Genomic DNA, 18,773 nt, shown 5'->3' on the forward strand with positions numbered 1-18,773 from the left:
GAAGTCAGGAAGTTAGAAGTCAGAAGTATGAAAGTTAGAAGTCAGAAGTGCGGAAGTTAGAAGAGGGAAGTAAGAAGTCAAGAAGTCGGAAGTAAGTAGTGTGGAAGTTGGAAATCAGAAGTCGAAAGTCAGGAAGTTAGAAGTCAGAAGTGCGGAAGTTAGAAGTCAGAAGTGCGGAAGTTAGAAGAGGGAAGTCAAAATGTCGGAAGTAAGAAGTACGGAAATCAATTGTCCCTCCAGGGCTTCCATAGTTTCCTGTTGGATATTTATCGTCGACTTTCAATAAGCGGTTAAAATGTAAAAGCATGTCATATATTTTCGACAAAATTTATTGTCGTCTCTACATTAACCGTCCATGATACAGCTGGTTCTACAGGTACGTTTCAAAATAAAAGTACACAATAATTTTATGCACATGTGTCTTTTTTAATGTTTCTGTTTTAACAACATTCATAAAAATAACAAATTTCGAACAAAGAATACGCTTCATATTTACAGGATATAAATATTTTAACAAAAATAAAAATTAACAACTATTGTGGTATCTGTAAAATTGAAACAAACAAATTAGGAAAATTCCGACGTCTAGGCTTATATCAATTAATTAGAAAGGCGTGCTATTCTGTAGTAGATAAGGGTGTAAGGTAATTCTTAATCATACATGTAACAATTGTCTCAGATATGAAAGTTTTATGAAAATGAAAATGAAAAGTGCATGTAGGTCTGTGGAAAATGTTTTTTGAGAGCTTAAATTTGACGCGAAACAATATGATCACCTTGCGATAGTCGTTCGACGATCTTCATCTGGCTGTACACAATGGGTCGGGTACAATATCCTAAGTCAGAAAAGCTTAATTACGACATCCGACAGGCATCAGTTCTCAGTAACGACTTATTGATTCATGCGGGTTAATTGTCAGTTACTTGTGGAGAACAAATTGCGGGTTAGGAGTATATGATCAAAACACAGACATATTTGATAAACGAACTACCTTTATCAACAATCTATCTGACAATTATATGTTCTGCTGTTCTGTCCCGTATGGTGAATACTAAAACAATTTTGAAAAAGTGGGCCCATTTAAAATGAATGCAATTTGTAAAGAAATAGCTGAAAACTACTTTTCATCTAGTTATGTGGCAATTCAGCACTGGGACATTATTGCAAATGCATTTAAATGATGATATATAACAGTTCCTTGAAAATGGATAATAAAGGCGTTGAACTGTCCCCTTTATGTAGGTTAACCTGTTATGCAGTCCTTTTCCGAAATTCAATGTTAAATCAGCACAGGGATCCGTCACATGCTATAATAGAGGGGTGGGGGATGTTTTGACCTTGTATGTTAAAATCAAAATAAACGATATATAGAAAGACAAGGGGGGTTGGGGGGAAGGGGGGCGGGGGGGGGGGGGAGAATCGTGGTGAATTTCAATTTTGATGCCTACATTATTGTGCCCCATGCTATCGCGAAACATTTTGTTAATATCCGAATTATAACTACTGAACTACACGAGCAAAGGATCATACTAACAGAAAATGCATACATTTCTAACCTTAAAATGAACCACAAAATCGTAAATTATAGTTTCTTATATTTTTATATGATGACCCGGTCGTGTTTATAACCCGTACACGATCGCGTAAAACACTGACACGGTCACTAAAAAAAGCGGCGAAACAAGTTATGAGTCATAAGAATGTTAATTAAAACACTAACTGCAAACATTTACACACCTAGGAAAGCTCTATCGGAGAAGAATACGTGTAATTTGTCTTTCTCGCTCTACTTTCCTGTATTCCTCGTCATCTTACCTGTATTCTGATTTGATGATGAATACAAAAAATAACCATGTGACCTTTCTTGTGTCATGCCCGGAAAAGACAAATATTTGTCAGTTATGATAAAAATGCACGTAATATAAGGTCATGGAATTACATAGATATTTATATAGATACAAATGCAACCGTAATATTGCAGTAAGTACAAGGAATTGTGTATATTTAGAGTTTATACCGCTACGGAATTAAGCTGATAAAAGTGTCAGAACATTCTTCTGTCGATTTTAGGCAGCTTTACAAATAAAATCATCAAACTGTTACTCTAAAATTAATACGTCAATTTCGTCCCTGTGCAACTCCCTTGCTCAGCAATGGCCCTCCCTCATGAAGATACACAGCAGGCCATACAACAAAATCTAGAAATTTCCCCGTTTTCGTGTACGGCTTATAAATACTGGTATCGTAACTCTGATCTCCTTGTATAGATGGGAAGCCAATATGTACTGGCGGTTCCTGCCTGCACATTGACCAACACACGTTCATGCATTTCCTGACAAATTCGACAATCAACTCGTTTTTCTCAGGATCAAGATCAAATTCAAAAGCAATAAATGTTGTAGCAGCCTGAAAGTAGAAATGATAAAACATTGAATAGAATTCCTGGACCGGTCTATGCAGCAGCGTGAATAGCATGGTCTAAGCCGCATCACATATTACCGCAAATATATTGGACGTCTTCGACTGTGCCTTTCGTTAAAAATGATCATGATCTTTGACAACTGGTCCATTTTGGTTCAATGAAGCTTTTCCTTTAAGACTAATGATATGATCTGAAAACTCCACGGGTCTAAAAACGCCACGGTTTTATTCTTAACCGAAAATAATATAATAATATCTAAGCAACTAGCTTCTTTTTAAAATAAATAACATAAATTTCCAAAAACAGCATTTTAAAACTGTAAGACCGGTGAAAATTTAGATGCGCGTCCTTAACCATCCTTTTACCACATTTAAAATACTCTATTTTACGGTTTCTTAGTATTCCTCTTACTATGTACTATCAGTACACGAGTTGGCTTAAGACCACCGTTTCCGTTATTTTTAATTTATGTGTTTCTTTTGCTATTTTCACTGAAGAAGTATGTTTTGTTATATATGGAACTATTAAGAGAAGAATGACAATTTTTAATGGATTGGTGGGTCCCCTGCGACTTTAACTGTTTCTTTCCAAACACCAAAATCTGTGTTTCTTCTTATATAAACATTTAAAACCGCGAAAACAGTTCCATTGGTCAGGAAGATACAAGCCTTTGAGATCTTTCCCATAAATCATTAATAAATAATGTTACAATGTTGTATTTCAGTGACCTTGACCTTGTGGTACCAAAACCTTAAAAACATGTTTTCTCCTTACCAAGACCAACTATTAAGTTAGGTTTGATGTTAAGAGAGGCAGTAGTTAAGGTTATGGCGTAGTGAAGTGGGAAGCGTGCCATAAAACTTTCATCTGAAAGCCGCATCGGCCAGTAGAATAGAATAGCCATCTTTAATCCCTGAATAGTACAGCTAAAATCCTACCGTCTCCAGCTGATCTGAAAGTCTGATTTCGATGAATTTCCGTAGCTCCATTACCACCTTCTTTTGGTCATTTGGCATTTTTTCGAAATCATAGACCACTTGAAGCATCTGCAAATACATTCAACTTTTAATGTTTTGGCTGTGAACGTTTTGAAAGGTATTTCTACCAAATGCCTTCCTTTTCTTCTTGTTCAGTACAGTTGTTGAGTAAACGCGTTTTTCTTAGTGATATAAACTGTCCACCATGTATACAAATGTGTATAATACTTTTAATATCAATCGGTATTATATACCTTCCTTCTGACTAAAATACTGTTATCATTCACTAATGAAATAATTAAATTTTCCACATTTCAGAATGTAGAATGTAGAAATTTAGACATTATACTTGTTTCGCTTGCGTAATTAGAGTGTTTTGTATAAAAATGTTAGCATACGTCTTTTCCAACATGATTGTGTACTTGGGAATTACTGTGCTATTTTGTCAAAATTTAGAAAAAGTCGGCCATCAAGTAGTTTTTAAAAACAAAATAACGTACATAGTCGGTAAAAATAAAAATTTCAAAACGATTGAATCACACATTTGATATAACAACCTCACGCCATTTTAATAAATCACTAAAATACCAGCTCAAGTTTGTCTTGTACATGAAATTGCAAGGTTACCTGCTTTCAATTCAAAAACGACGCTCTTTACAATATAAGTACTATATGTGTCTATGTAAATTATAAGCCGAAAGAGGGTGCTTGATCGCTGGTAAAATGAACACACGTTCCTGTTGAAAGAAGTAATGAAGAGTGGATGCAGTGGTCTAGTGGTAACCTGTCCGACTACGAAACCTGCTATAAATTTCTACCATTGATATAGGAGTCCTTAAACTTAAATGCTCTAGTTTCTGCAAGACATCGATATTTTATTGCTTTTTTGGGTTTTTTTTTTTCTGTCATAAGGTGTTAGACTTTTTAAAAATGGAATGTAGTTGTTAAATGAACAAAGTTATATGATGGCATTGTGCAAATTAAATTTGAGGATATAGGTCAAAGCAGTCTTATGTCTTTGAAATTGCTAATAGACGGATCGGCTTACACCATCACAATGACACTTATAATGGTCCTTTGAGTGGAAATATATTTTGCAAACAACAAAATCATATGTTTACTAAAATCGCAAAACATAGGGTAGCAATGAATTCGGCATATAATGGCGTTAACTAACTAGCAATTACTACAATTTAAAACATCATTAACACTACAAAACTTAATATATGTAGCGTTATAACCCAGTAGAAACATGAGGAGTTATGAAATGCCAGAAAATATACAATATTACAGAGTTGTGCGTTTTGAGAAATCCATGAAAAACTGTTGTCAGTCTCGCGTTCACTATGACCATGACCCTGGACCTACGTACAATTATAGGAAAATAGGGATCCAGATTGTAGCTAGTTCGACAAAAGCAAATTTAAAATGTTTTTAAAAATAATCTGAATACCACAGGCTTAGCGGCGACGCGGTAAATATAAGAGGGGTTATCCCGTCCCCTTACATTAATGGAACGAAAAGAGGTTCAAGGTACCACATGAAATAACTTATTCGAATAATATTGGTGTATTGGAATGTTAAAATACAATCAAAAGAACTAAACAATATAGCTTTTTACCCTTTTTCCTTGAAGGGGTACTATGTTTTATAAATAATAAATGTAAACACTATCTGAATCAACCTGTTTTGTGTCAGGAACGACTTGATTCTGATCAAGAACTACTTTTGTCTCGGCAAGACTTAGTTGCGTCATGACAGGATCAACTTGTTTCCTCCTAAAAACTGTTTCTGTCTTGTTGGGAACTGTTTGTACCTGATGGGGAGCAACATTTTTCTTGTCATGAACTTTTTGTATCTTGTCAGAAACCTGTAGTGACGACTTGTTAGGAACCACTCGCGTCTTGTCAGAAACGACATCGTCATTGATTTGTTCAGCGTTGCCCACAATCTGGTGTGAAAATAAAGTGTAAGTTGATGAGTCCTCTTAAGTAAGAAATGCCGTATGGCCGATTATTTATGGTAGAATTAAAGCGTTATCATATATTTTGAGATTTGTATGAAGATGAAGTTAAAGATGGCGAGACATATTTGATAAGGCAGATATCTTTATCAGATTATTCAATGTAGAATAACTTTTGAGCAGACAGATATAATACGGTTATTATAACAGTAGTTCGATACGGGGTACTGAATTCGGCTCGAGTGGATTTTTGCCAGATCATATCTCACGAGACGCATAAGCGACCTAGAAAAGTCCAGGAGAGCCGAATACAAAATCCCAGATCAAGCAACAGTTATAATGACCATTTTATTAGTGTTAATCGATGTTAAAATGGAACTTAGTGACGTTTTTATTCATAGAACTGCCAGGTCATGCATATTATTGAAAGTAGTCCGGTAACATACAATACAAAAAGTAAAATACGGATATTTTTCTGCCTGTTCATTTTACTTGATAAATAAAAGCCGATATTTTTTACAGAATTAATAAAGGTATATAATAAATCAAAGTGTGTGTCATGAATTCAAGGACAACAATGACAAAGATCAAGTCACAGAACGCAGTCTGAACCGAAACCATTGCAGCAGTATATGCATGCATGCATACATTTTGAAAATGTGCATAAAATAGATAAGGATATTTAAATATACTGATACAGTCGATGAAAATACAAACAAATAAGAAATGCAGAAGTGCACTGCCTCGGAACGGTCAGTGGCATAAATCACCACTAGGAATTTTAAAGCGGTTAATGGCTCTAGACACCCATCTGTTCTCAATGTGACACGACAGTTAAAAAAACAACTTTACCCCTGATATTGATATTTTCATATACTTTCAGGTCGACGGGAAATACATAGTTTGCTATTGGTCGAGTTCAAATTTTATTTTTAGCCTTTTTGAGATACATGTACTGTGTAATTTCAAATGTCCGTAAATAAAAAAGTAAAACTTAATTATGCAAATAAAACCCACTCTTTTTATGTATGACTCGCTACCTTACGTGCGGATTACTATGACTTGTTTTTCACATGCAGTGGCATTATGATATTTTTTTTTGTTTAATATTATGCAGTAAAATTTCACAATATTTTATCTAAAAGTTTTTCTTCCTATCAAATGCATTTTATTTCCTTTGAAATACACTGAAAGTGGGAACATATTATAGGTCATACACGATTAGCTGCGAAGAATAATTTGGAATATATGCAAAACTGGGTCAAATGTATGCAAAACTGAGTTATTTAATCAAAGTAAATGAGAGAAAGAAAACAAAGTCAATAAACGATATGACTAGCGATGTAAGTGATTAATAACAATTATGTATAAGCTGTGTTTTTTTAAAGTACTCTTTAAATGCGCACATTATTAATATGCTTAAATAAAACTTACCTGCAAACCATTTCTTAAACAGAAAGTACAATTTCTATTATAGGAATATTTATAATAATTGGAACACATACCACACACTCACTTTCAAAACGATATCCTTCTTCTTCAACATGTATGCCCTGACCAGCAGCCTGAAATTAGTTGTGACATTCTATTGAAAGGAATAAAACAAGGCAAATGAAAAATGTTTACAGTTCATAAGGACATTGGACATTATGCTATGGGTTTTGCCCAAATTTCAATGCCATTTAATGACTTCAATAGCTGATAATTTTATATAATGGCTTCAATTACGCATAAATAAGTTATATACCTATCAGACTGATAGGAAAATTAATTTTATTTCATATTCGTTGTCTTGAAATTTGAGCAGTTTGTGACTGAGGGTCATATTTTTTGAAAAATGTAAAATGTGTATCTTTAGTGAAATAAGCATTATGCATATAAGGTATGTCTATTTCAAAGTGTTTTAGAACAAAAAAATAAACTTTTACTATGCAAATTATCAGTTTTATTAACATTTTTAAAGATAACTGAAAAGCAAAACATAAAAGTAGAACAAAAGTTTTGGCGACACAACTGTACTCCATTTCTTTCCACCGAGTGCTCATGATAACTGATGCATTGATCATAGCCTATTGTTTGTTTTCTATACATCTATTGCTACTAATAAACTTTGATAATGTGGCAGTTGAGTCCAATAAGTCCAGCGGGTGTTCAAAGATAATCCGTCATAGATCTATAGTAAAGTAAATATTGCATTTACCTGTATTGGAAAATAAACAGTGTCGATTGTATTGAGGTCAACTGCCATATTATCAAAGTTTATTAGTACACTGTATATTGACACATATACAAAACTGACCGGGCATTATCGGCAGAGTTATATGTTGCATACATGAAGTGTTTTACATACATTGGCGTAGCTGACCTTTTTCAGTTATAGCGGAGTGGTGTACGATACTACCTAGGCCACTATAGGTTCAGGTGTGCCTTGGTTTTAGCATTTTATGATACTTTTGGACACATTCTAGATGCATCGTTTGCTCTTCTCAAGGTCCCTTAGTATTGCATTTTAGTGTGTTTAGTTTTTCAGTTTCCGAAATTATCTGTAGGCACAGTCCTGTTGTGCTTAAATAATGGTGGTTACACCACAGAGTCATGCACATTTAGCCTATATTCTTAATGTCAAGCAAACATTTAAATGTGCTTTCTGTTACTCTAATGCAAAAAACTATAAAACAACATAATAATAAAATGTAGTAATAAAATACCGCCTGATTCAATATATCAATGGAACAGAACTTCACTAGCTAGTATCAACATTAATGTCGATATTCCTTTGGGGTCGTTACTAATATTTCTGTCGGCTTCGGAATAAGCTTCAGTTCAGACGTGTGGGTGAATTGGTGTTAATTCTAGGGGTGTCTGTGTTAGTTCTGGAGGCGTCAGTGTTAGTTCTGAAGGCGTCAGTGTTAGTTCTAGGGGCGTCAGTGTTAGTTCGGAAGGCACCCGGGTCAGTTCAGGAGTCGGTGTCTAGTGTAGTTCTGTTAAGAGTTGAGGATGCTGGATACAGTGCTTCTTTGGTTCGAATTAAAGCAGAAGTTGTTCTTAAAATGCATTCTAGCTGTGCCAATATTGAATCCTACAAAGGGCGAAAAGGCATTTGCACTACAGTGGCACCGTTTCCATAGACGTTCGTCTATATCTCTCTCTTTGTCATGTTCAGGTTGAAGAAACATACATCTACGTATATATATCTAATAAACTTGCTTGATTCACGACTTGCAACAGACGCAGTTGCCTCAGTCCTCATGAGACTCAATCAACGGAAGGCAGCAGGCCTGATTGAAAAATTAATAAGATGTACATACCAGGATCAGTCTGCTTTCAAGCTTGAAGTTCTATGTCCCCTTTTTATTCATTTATTTATTATGTTTTCTATGCTTGAAATATTTACAAAAACGAATAAGGCTGTAGATATGTAAGATTTAGGAAACATATGCAATAAGTGTCAAAATATCTTATGTATTTTTTAACATTCTTCCCCCCCCCCCCCCCCCCCCCACCGTGACCAGTGACCAAGTACCATTTGTGCAACATACGTACATGATAATGATTTACAAAGGCATGTGAAATATTTTGTAGCGTCACGTAGCGAGGGGGGGGGGGGGGGGGGGGGGGGGGGGGGGGAGGGGGGATGTTTAAAACATGAAAAATGATTTATGTTCATATTTCAATAGAAATGAAAATGAGAAATATCTACAAAATCATCTTTTTTGTTAACAAACTTGTAAAATTCATTCGAATATATCAAGAAATGGTCTTTAACTATCTTTATTATGCTATTTCAGAAGTCTAGGCCTAGGTCAGTTTTTACTTAATTTGATAGGCAATCTGAATAAGAAAATGTCCAAGGTCCTTTACACACTGAACGCGTACATTGTTTAAGGATATTTCAATGAATTAACTGCAGACATTGAAACTGGTGTGACTATATAAGTAATTTTAATATTGTTACAAATATCAAATGTTGGAAAACTATTCCTTGTTTGTTTTCGGTTTAACGCCATTATTCTATGTAACCTAACCAGTGTTCTCCACTTGAATCAGAGCTGGAGAACGAATGATTTCAGACAAAATGTCTTCTATCAAATCGCGCCTCGCCCGGGTATCAAACGCACGACCACGCGATCCGTGGATCTGCGCTCTCCCTACTAAGAGGGAGGGCAACTGTATTCCTGAAGGGATATAAACATACATAAAGCATCCTATATAATCCTTTTTATATGTACATGTGTATTGTAATTCTGCATTTGAAAATATGAAGTAAATTAATAATACACTCAACAAAAAAGTTAAAGGGTCAAAAGTATAATATCATATATATTTTTGAAAATGCAAATATATTAAAAATAACAACAGTGAATAAATGTTTAGACCATTTAGAATAACAAATGAAGAAAAACAAATAACCAAGTGCAAACACGGTCATGGTTGAATGAAGTGAACCGGACAGGTATCAAAAACCCGGTTTTTAACGTGCACGGGATTTTCGCATCAAGTTACTGTCTATGCTTCAATGATTTTTTACACAGTTGTTTTCAATGTAACGTGCGCGGTAGAGTATATATTGGAATAAATTTCAAAAATAATGCCTCGAAGACACCATTTGACTCCAAATGAAAGGCAGCGTGCTCTTGGCTAGCTGTTAGCTGGGAAGACATAACGTCATGTTGCGACGGAGTTTAATGTTAGCCAGAGCGTCATCGGCAGGTTGTGGCAGTTATACCTGGACACAGAGGGTGTACAGCGAAGACCAGATCAAGGTCGTTAGCTGGTCACAACTGGAGCGCAGGACCGACATTTGTCAATTATGGCACGACGTCGACGGTTCGACTCCGCCGTTACGCTATATAGTGACTTTGAACAGACGTATGGGTACAGGACCGCCAGGAACAGACTTCATGCTGCAAACTTGCGGGCTAGAACACCGGTCGTGCGACCGCCCTTGACCCCACACTACCGATGATGTCGTCTAGTGTTTGCTAGCGACCAGCTGCCATTTGGACGTCAACGTTTACGCAACGTTTTGTGGACTGACGAGTCCAAATTCAATTTGGATTTCAATGGCGGGCGCATTGTGGAGACAGAGAAACGAACGTTTCTGGGACTGCTTTGTGGCAGAGCATGACCGATTCGAAGGCGTTCAGTGCTCGTATGGGCGGGTGTATCCTATGACGGGCGCACGGACCTATACGTCATTAGGAACTGGGATCTGACCGGTGTTAGGTACAGGGACGAGATCACAGACCCTATTGTGCGCCCTTTTCGCTGGAGCCTACGGTCCAGGCTTCATCCTGATGGACGGCAATGCACTCCCCCACCGAGCACGGGTAGCGGACCAGTACCTGGAACAGGAGGGCATAGAGCGGATGGACTGGCCAGCGAGGTCGCCAGACCTCAATCCAATAGAGCATGCCTGGGACATTCTGCAACGCAGGACATCCGGTCGCGATCGGCAACCAAGGACTTTTGAGGAGCTAACAGACATGCTCATTGAAGAATGGCACAGGATACCCATTGCCGACATCGGAGGTTGATTCTTAGCTTTCCCCGCAAATTCCAGGAAGTGTTAATGCGCGTGGTAGACACGCACGATACTAACTGTGATTTGAGGGAAGAACCCATAAGGTTGGACGTTTGGTTTAATTTTTGTTACCCCACCCACCTAGTCTGACAAGCGGAATTTTAAGGGTGGTTGTGTTTTATGGAGAATTGCGATATTGCTTTTTACTTGTTTTAGAGAAAAATACTCTACAATGAAGTAACCACGTAATTTTACATGAGACTGTTAAGATTTTACTGAATACATTTACGTTTATATATTTGTTATGATCCTATATACCTGACCCTTTAATTTTTTTGTTGAGTGAATATAAGCAAATTTATGGATATTTCCGAACAATGGTCCCTGAAAATGCCATGCTCGACAAAAGTTGTGCATTGTACATTAAGAAATCGTGATAGTGTGTTCATCAATTTCGTTGCATTTCAGAGCAAGTAATTTTGAAAAATGTTCGTCTAAAAGCATTAAAATGGTGGCATTTTTACAGTATTTGCATACGAACATAAACACTGAAACACACATTAATAACATTACAACGGTTTGTTATGCAATGATATGATAGAATAACTTAAAGATGCATCTTTCGGTTCTGCTTTTGACCAGGATAGATTTTTTCTATATTTAGCTCGGGTGGTCCCTAAGAAGACTCAAACTCAAAAAAAGAGAGATAAATATCGAATAGGGATTGTCACGTTCTAAAAACGCAGCCTCCCCAAAACGGACATCACAGCACGCAGATGTGCACACACATACAAAACAAACTCATAAGGACAGATCGAACAAACAAAATAACACAGTGGTGCACCGCCTTTGAATGTTCAGTGGCAATAACACCACTGGGAAGCTTAAACCGGTTTATGGTGCGCATCAAACCACATTCTTAACCACACCATGCTCCAAAGTCACGGGACAGTGTAAATAAAAGTAATCCCCGCCAGATGAATCTCTTAACACACGCAATGGAAACAAAAAGCATGGCGTGTAATACACAAAAATGCTCTCGTATATAATTATATAAAGAGAAAACCTTAAGAATAAAAAACGTATGTACTCAATACCTTTGTAGAAGACAGAGCATAAAGAGAAACACCCTAAAGGGCCCGACGAAACAGGCCAGAGGATAGAAATCAAAACAGTTCAGTCCTGGTTGGATTTAAAAACTGCTTACAACAGACTCCTCTCCCTCTCTTCCACCAGACACAACCAAAGAGGGACTGTAAAAGGGTTGAACATTAAACATGGGGTGGGTCTCAAAACAGTTGGGCCGTAACCTCTTAATAAAACGTTTTTTAATTTTACCAAATACAGTTGGAAACTTATTATGACCCAACATCTTACATTGTTTGTAAACCACATTCTGGTTTTGAAATACTTTCTCGAAGCAGCATCTTTAAGTTATTACTGAATTTTAAAACCAAATCAGAATTACGATAGTAAAATTAAGCAAGATATTTACGCAATTCGTAATAACGGTAGCCCTGCTGAAAAAGTTTATTTGTAATATATTTTAGATTACGTTCATTGAAATCCTCAACATGAGTACACGCTCTAGCAAACCGAATTAACTTAGAAATATTTTTTTTTGTTGGATTTAACGTCGCACCGACACATGATAGGTCATATGGCGACTTTCCAGCTTTTAATGGGGAAGGAAGACCCCAGGTGCCCCTCCGTGCATTATTTCATCACGAGCGGGCACCTGGGTAGAACCACCGACCTTCCGTAAGCCAGCTGGATGGCACTTAGAAATATATAGACCATAAGATGTAGCCTGAGGTATAAATGGGGGAAATACACTGCTACATCTAAAACTATCCCTATTGTCATAAAACCCGGATTATCTATATAAAGAATATCATCCAGATAGCGTGATGTATTATTAAATGCAGTAATAACGCCGGTCTCCGTATCTGGAGAAAGTTTCAACATAAAGTCTCTTTCATAACAATATAAAAACAAATCTGCGACAAGGGTTGAACAATTTGTTCCCATGGGAATTCCAATTACTTGTCTGAATAACACATTCCCAAACCTGACTTAACTGTTATTCAATTAAAAGGAAAGGACTTTACAAAATTCGTCACAGAACCACACTGTATAATGTTTAATAATGCAGCTAGTAAAAACAGCTTTATAGAAATTGTATGCGAGAAATGTAGCATATTCCCCGGCAATAGTCTTTTGAATTAGGGCAGTTAGTTTCACTTTGCCAGTTATTAAATTATGTGATAAAGTGGTATAAATCCACCTAAAATTGTTTAAAAGGATCATTAGATACTACATATCGGGTTTGGTGAAACACACAAGGTTCAAATGAGAACTATACAATGACGCCCCTGACCATATTTTCTGCAACTCAATCGAGTGTTTCATGAGAATTGTTGTTAAAAGGAATTTGTTTTCTTTTTATAAGTATTGCGGACCTTGAATGGGGCTAAGCGAAACCTTGGGAAAACCTTAAGAGAGATGCATACAAGGATGTTACAGATCAAGGTTTCTAAAGATTCAGGGACCGGTGATTGGGAAAAGAAGTCTTTTAAATTATTTTTGTTTGCTCTGGCGGTATCTTAAATGGGTCAAGCTGGACAATTTGAAAAAACGTAACATAAGTTCATACAAGACTGCAGACCAAGTTTATTTTTATGATTAATCAAGTGGTTTATTGGACAAATATAATCTTGACTTTTTAGCTCACCAGTACACAAAGTAACGTGCTAAAGGTGAGCTATTTTGACCACTCACCATATGCCAACAACAATGTTTTCAAACAACATGTCTGAAACTATGTGTTGAAAGTCGATGACACTTGACATAGATGCTCTTTGTATAGTATATATTACTAATGTTGTTCATATCGGGATGGCACATCTGTCTAATATTGTTCAAATTATTATGTATTATCAAGCAACATTGCCACCATATATGCATATTGTAGAAACTTGTCAGAAACTGTTGGCCCAATTTCGATATGTTTTACATAAATGTTCCTTGGGCCATCCGTTACAGAATTTGTTCGGATTGATCAGATTTGTACAAACACGACCGCCATAGGGCATGATCTCTTTTCCCTATATGTATGTGTAAAAATAAATCTTCGTATAAAATGCTTGCCCGATACTAAATGATTTCGCACAAGACCTTTACCAAGATGCTCTTCTAAAAAAATGAATTGTGAAAATCTTCCTTGCCAGGAAAAACATTTTTACCAGGGGTGGGTCTCAATCTGTTTCTAAGGAAAATTGGAAAGCTTTCTCTTAACTTGAAAGCTAGATTTTAATTAATTTAGCAGAAATGTTTCTTGTTACACTGTTCCAGCAATGAAACTTTAATGAGCGGTACGGGACCATCATCACCCTCGTGTCTATCTTCAGCCCCCACAGCACCTACACGAGGCCAAGTAAGACAATCTCAACACGTCTGAAAATGGCTTATACCAGGATGCTTCAGACCAAGTTTGGTGAAGATAGACCAACATGTTGACGAAAGAAATCGTTTAAACCTTTTGTCTATTCTTAGCTCTGTTGGGTCATATAAAGGGATCAATCTATGCTATCTGAATAATATAGATGGTTCATGAGAAAATGTCGTTTAAATGTTTGTCGATATTAGATGTGATTAATTTTAAAGTGTTTAAGCTGATCTATTTGAAGATTGTGTAGAAAGGTCCATAATATGCTGCAATATATCATATTTTGGGGAGATTCATCAAACTCCATAGGAAGAAGCCGTTTGAAAGTTCTTAGCTCTGGCGTTCCCAAAGACAACTGGCTCAAGCAAAAACATTGAAGAATTTTGAGAGACGTTGTCACAAATTGATATACGGGCCTTATTTTATCTGTACTGTAAATGCAGGTATTGCATCATCTTTTTGTAAATTTTTGAGTTATTGAGGTAAATGTCAGATTTCACGCATAAAATACCTCTCATGTTTTTCTGTATTTCATAACTTAAATTTCCATGTAAATTTCATTAAATTCGGTTCAGTAATAAGAAAATTGATATTTTATAAACTTTAGTAATTTATGTTTTTATCCCCAAAACCACTATAATGGGCCTCAAATTGTCAGTTTCAATCCGCGCCAAAATAGTCAGATTTCCCGGCTATATCGTGAATCCCGTGAAAAAAAAATAGTCAGAGCTCACGACTTAGCCGTGAGTCCCATGAAATTTAGTATTTGGCGGGACATTACCCTTCAAATAGACTGGACTAGATATGCCTTGCGCACACCACCTTCCGACATTATAGACGAATCTATGTCTGATTAATTTTTCTTGCTAGAAATTTATGCTCGATCGAGGTAAGAAGTTTATTTATTAGATTTTTGTATGATATTTGAATTACGATTTTTTATTTGGTAAATTTTTGTGCATTCTACAGAATTCTGTAACATTTACTTTTCGGCATGTGATTTTAGCTAGTTTCGGTATGTCATGATAATTTATTAAATTTTTCAGACTTTTGTAAATTATTTCGAAAGAGGAATCTAAAATGTTTCGTTTATATAAGATGTAAAATTGTACTGAAATTTATAACATGATATTTGTATAGTACTCTATATACTTTCAAAAACATATGTCAAACATTTCGATGTTATGGAACGCCGATACTGCATTGCACTGTAATGTATAAATCTATATGGCAAATCTAGTACCATGTATATAATATATCATTGTAATATGAAATTGTGTGCCAGTCTATTGCATATACATACAATGTCCGTTTTGTTGTATGGCATTAGGTATTATATGGATGCCAACTATGATATAACGTTTGATTTACATTGAATTTGGTTAATTTGTAGTTGTAAATAACAGCTGCAGTTTATCATGTCCATAATTATATTTTTTTTTCATCATAAACTTTTCATATCTTTTTCATACTTTTAGTTTAGTCTTTTAAGTAATTAATTTTTGTAATAAGGGAAGTAATAAGTGACGTATTTTAATCACGTGACGTATGAACTTAGTAGCACATATATTTTGTATAAGTAGCACATATTATTTATGGGAGCCTACGGAGGTTTGGTGTACCCAAAGGAGCAGTTTTATGCCCTGACTTATTTGTTTTGCTATGGTGCTTACCATATGTTATATATTTTAGCTTCTTCCGCCAGACGATTTTACCTGGCGATGTAACCCGGAAGTACAATGCCCGAGGTTCACTTGTCTTCACTCGTCTGGATGTGATTTTCCCAGCGCAGAGCTTTCGTCCCATGGTTGTGCCGTAAACCGCAAAGACGCTGATTTTTGTTATCCCCTGAAGTCAGCTCAGGGATGCAATCACCTACCACCATAGGGAGCCAAAACGGAATCAACGTATTCACGGTTTAAAGGGACTTGATTTGAAGATACGTTATGTATTGTTTGTGCTACTTAAAGTTCGCAATTAAATTAAAGAACTGTGCCACGTCACATAAGAATGGAACTTTGAATTTGTTTTATTTCTTATAAACAGATTTTTTTCCCTATCATCTATTCATTGTTAATAATCATCTTATGTAAATAAATTTGTAAATATTGTAAAGGGTGTTGATTTGTTCTGATGGTTGTTGTCGCCGGTACGGCCAGTCTTGTCACAGAACAATCGGTTCCATTTAAACAATCGTGAGGAGGAACGTTCATGCTTGGGTGTTGCGTTTAAAGCGTTTCAGAGAAAATACGTTTAAGTTAAAATGTTGACGCAGAACCACCTATACTTATAGGACAGGCAATACTTGGATGCCTCTTACTATGTTTTGTTAATATCCATGAAGCGCTACATAAGAGTCATTTAAAGGTGTTTTTGTTCTATTTTCAACTCCATCACATATATAAAATGCCATATACAACGCCTTTTTTGTTAAGAGGTAATACTTACATTTTTTCCTGAAGCAGATGATTTGTTAGAATGATCAATTTCCTCTTGCTTTTCCACCAAATGCATTTTATGGCTGGTATGTTTTGCATGACCATCTTCTCTTAATGGATCAACACTCTGACTTTGCTGAAAACATTAAACCATATAAGGGGAATGCATGGTTCTGTAATAAGATTAAAGCATAATAATCACAGATATGACATAACTAATGCATTGTTTAGTACATCAAAATGATAAACATGCCGTTGAATTTTTAAGGCACTTGTCAATGCCGTATGCTTTTATGAGTATCGCAATTCCTTCGTAAAAGGCATTATTTTTTTATTAAACATATATTTTTATCTAAACATGCTTTTGACATTCATTCATGTTCGCTTGCCCCATCCCCTCAACATGCTGAAGTATTTATCAATCAAAATTTGAATCAAATCAAATTGTGTTCACTGTATTATTTTTTCTTTTATATTGATGACTCATTGATTTCAGATAAAGCATGTCATAGTTCTGAGACATTTTGTATATCAATAAAAAATATAATTATTTATATACTATGGGGTCAAAAAGCTTTTATAAACATGGTGTTTACACTATATTAAAGTCTGAGTTATTCTGGATATTTCTAGAATATTTTTATTCTTGTTTATATATGAAAGTAATGGAACCTTCCACGATGCTTTAAATAGGAAGCTTTCTACGGAGGACAGGACAGAACCTAAAGCAAGATCGTATTGAAAAACCTTCCAGTATTTCTTAATAGCAAACTACTACCAGTTTGCACATGTATTTACGTAAATAATACGTTTATACAATTTGGTCTCGATCCGTCACTCTTAAAATACCTAACAGTACCGAGAAAGCCCACCGAATAACTGAAATGAGCATTTTCCTTGGAAAAGCAGCACATGATACCGTCAACCCCAGTACAACATCTCCTAATAGTCCAAAAGAAAAAAATCCTAGAAGAACTATCTGATAACTTAAACTTGTAAAACAATAACATTGTAATACTTCGAGAAAATCAACATAACCTACAGTGGACACACTTTATGTTTGATGAAAGGACATTTTCCTTAATGATCCTTCACCAGTTTATTTGTGTCTGAGTGGGAGACAAATTTAGTGTTTGGTTGAACCTGTCTTCTAAATAGTTGGACGTGTATAGATACCAGTATTAGCAAAACAAAACAACATACAAGTAAAATAACACCACAGACGACGCAAAGAGGAAGTCGTTACCTGTTGATCCGACACTGGCTCGCTAGTACTTTGATCCTTATTGATATTTTCATCGTCAACATTTTTTTCGGTGGAGGTTTCCGCGTGAATCCATTCTGCATTCTGCTTTTGCTGATTCAAGTAAATAAGACTTGCCTATAAAAATGAGTAAATTATAATTGTCTAGTATTTTGGTACTAAATATAGTTATCAATGAAGTTATTCAGCATTATCTATAATGTAAAGGGTATTCTCTTGTATAAAAAACAATTCAAAGAAAAACTTGAAAATGCGGATCAAACAGTAAGTATTTAGTAGGAATAATGTATTTGATTAAATTCCGAACCTTTGGATTTACATTCATCTCCGTCTGTCGGTTGTCGGTACCATTTACCATTTCTTTAGTTTGTCGTTTGTCTATGTTACCCGGTGGAACATGTATATGCAGAGTTAATGAACATAGACTCTCCTTTATATTTTGCAGATGTGCATTTGACAGCTCGTGACAAATCTTATTTGCTCTCTATGTTGAAACGAAATATATATATATATATAACTACAAAATCTTCAGAATTATTAAAGCAGTTTCACGATAATACTCCTACGGGCAATAGTGTAATAAGAAGCATTTATAGTTTCTATGCATATGTACGTTTTAAGTACAGTTATAAGATAAATAAATTACATTTGTTTAACATATAGCTAAAAGGGTATTTGAAAGAGGTAAGTGTTGGAATTTTTAAGACATCATTTTTCGGCGATATCTCATGAATAT

General features: G+C 35.6%; 1 protein-coding gene across 4 annotated transcripts in view; it reads right to left on the reverse strand.

Annotated features, from left to right (window-relative positions):
• Positions 1–343: 343 nt before the first annotated feature.
• LOC123556766 (streptococcal surface protein B-like) overlaps positions 344–18,773 on the reverse strand; it is a 38,740-nt gene continuing 20,310 nt past the window's right edge. Inside the window, exons 12-18 of one of the 4 annotated variants that reach the window (XM_045347722.2) lie at positions 18,345–18,521; positions 18,020–18,154; positions 16,784–16,909; positions 6,869–6,928; positions 5,085–5,351; positions 3,362–3,469; positions 344–2,407 (exon numbers count right to left, since the gene is read on the reverse strand). In XM_045347722.2, coding sequence (XP_045203657.2) covers positions 2,120–2,407; positions 3,362–3,469; positions 5,085–5,351; positions 6,869–6,928; positions 16,784–16,909; positions 18,020–18,154; positions 18,345–18,521 — 1,161 coding nt within the window. In that variant the 3' untranslated portion in view covers positions 344–2,119. Of the gene's footprint in view, positions 2,408–3,361; positions 3,470–5,084; positions 5,352–6,868; positions 6,929–16,783; positions 16,910–18,019; positions 18,155–18,344; positions 18,522–18,773 lie in introns of those variants that run through there. The other 3 variants (XM_053542993.1, XR_008370923.1, XM_053542994.1) reach the window with 3 other exon arrangements.

This window comes from Mercenaria mercenaria, chromosome 5, assembly GCF_021730395.1.
Source record: "Mercenaria mercenaria strain notata chromosome 5, MADL_Memer_1, whole genome shotgun sequence".
Classification (NCBI taxonomy): Eukaryota; Metazoa; Mollusca; class Bivalvia; order Venerida; family Veneridae; genus Mercenaria; species Mercenaria mercenaria.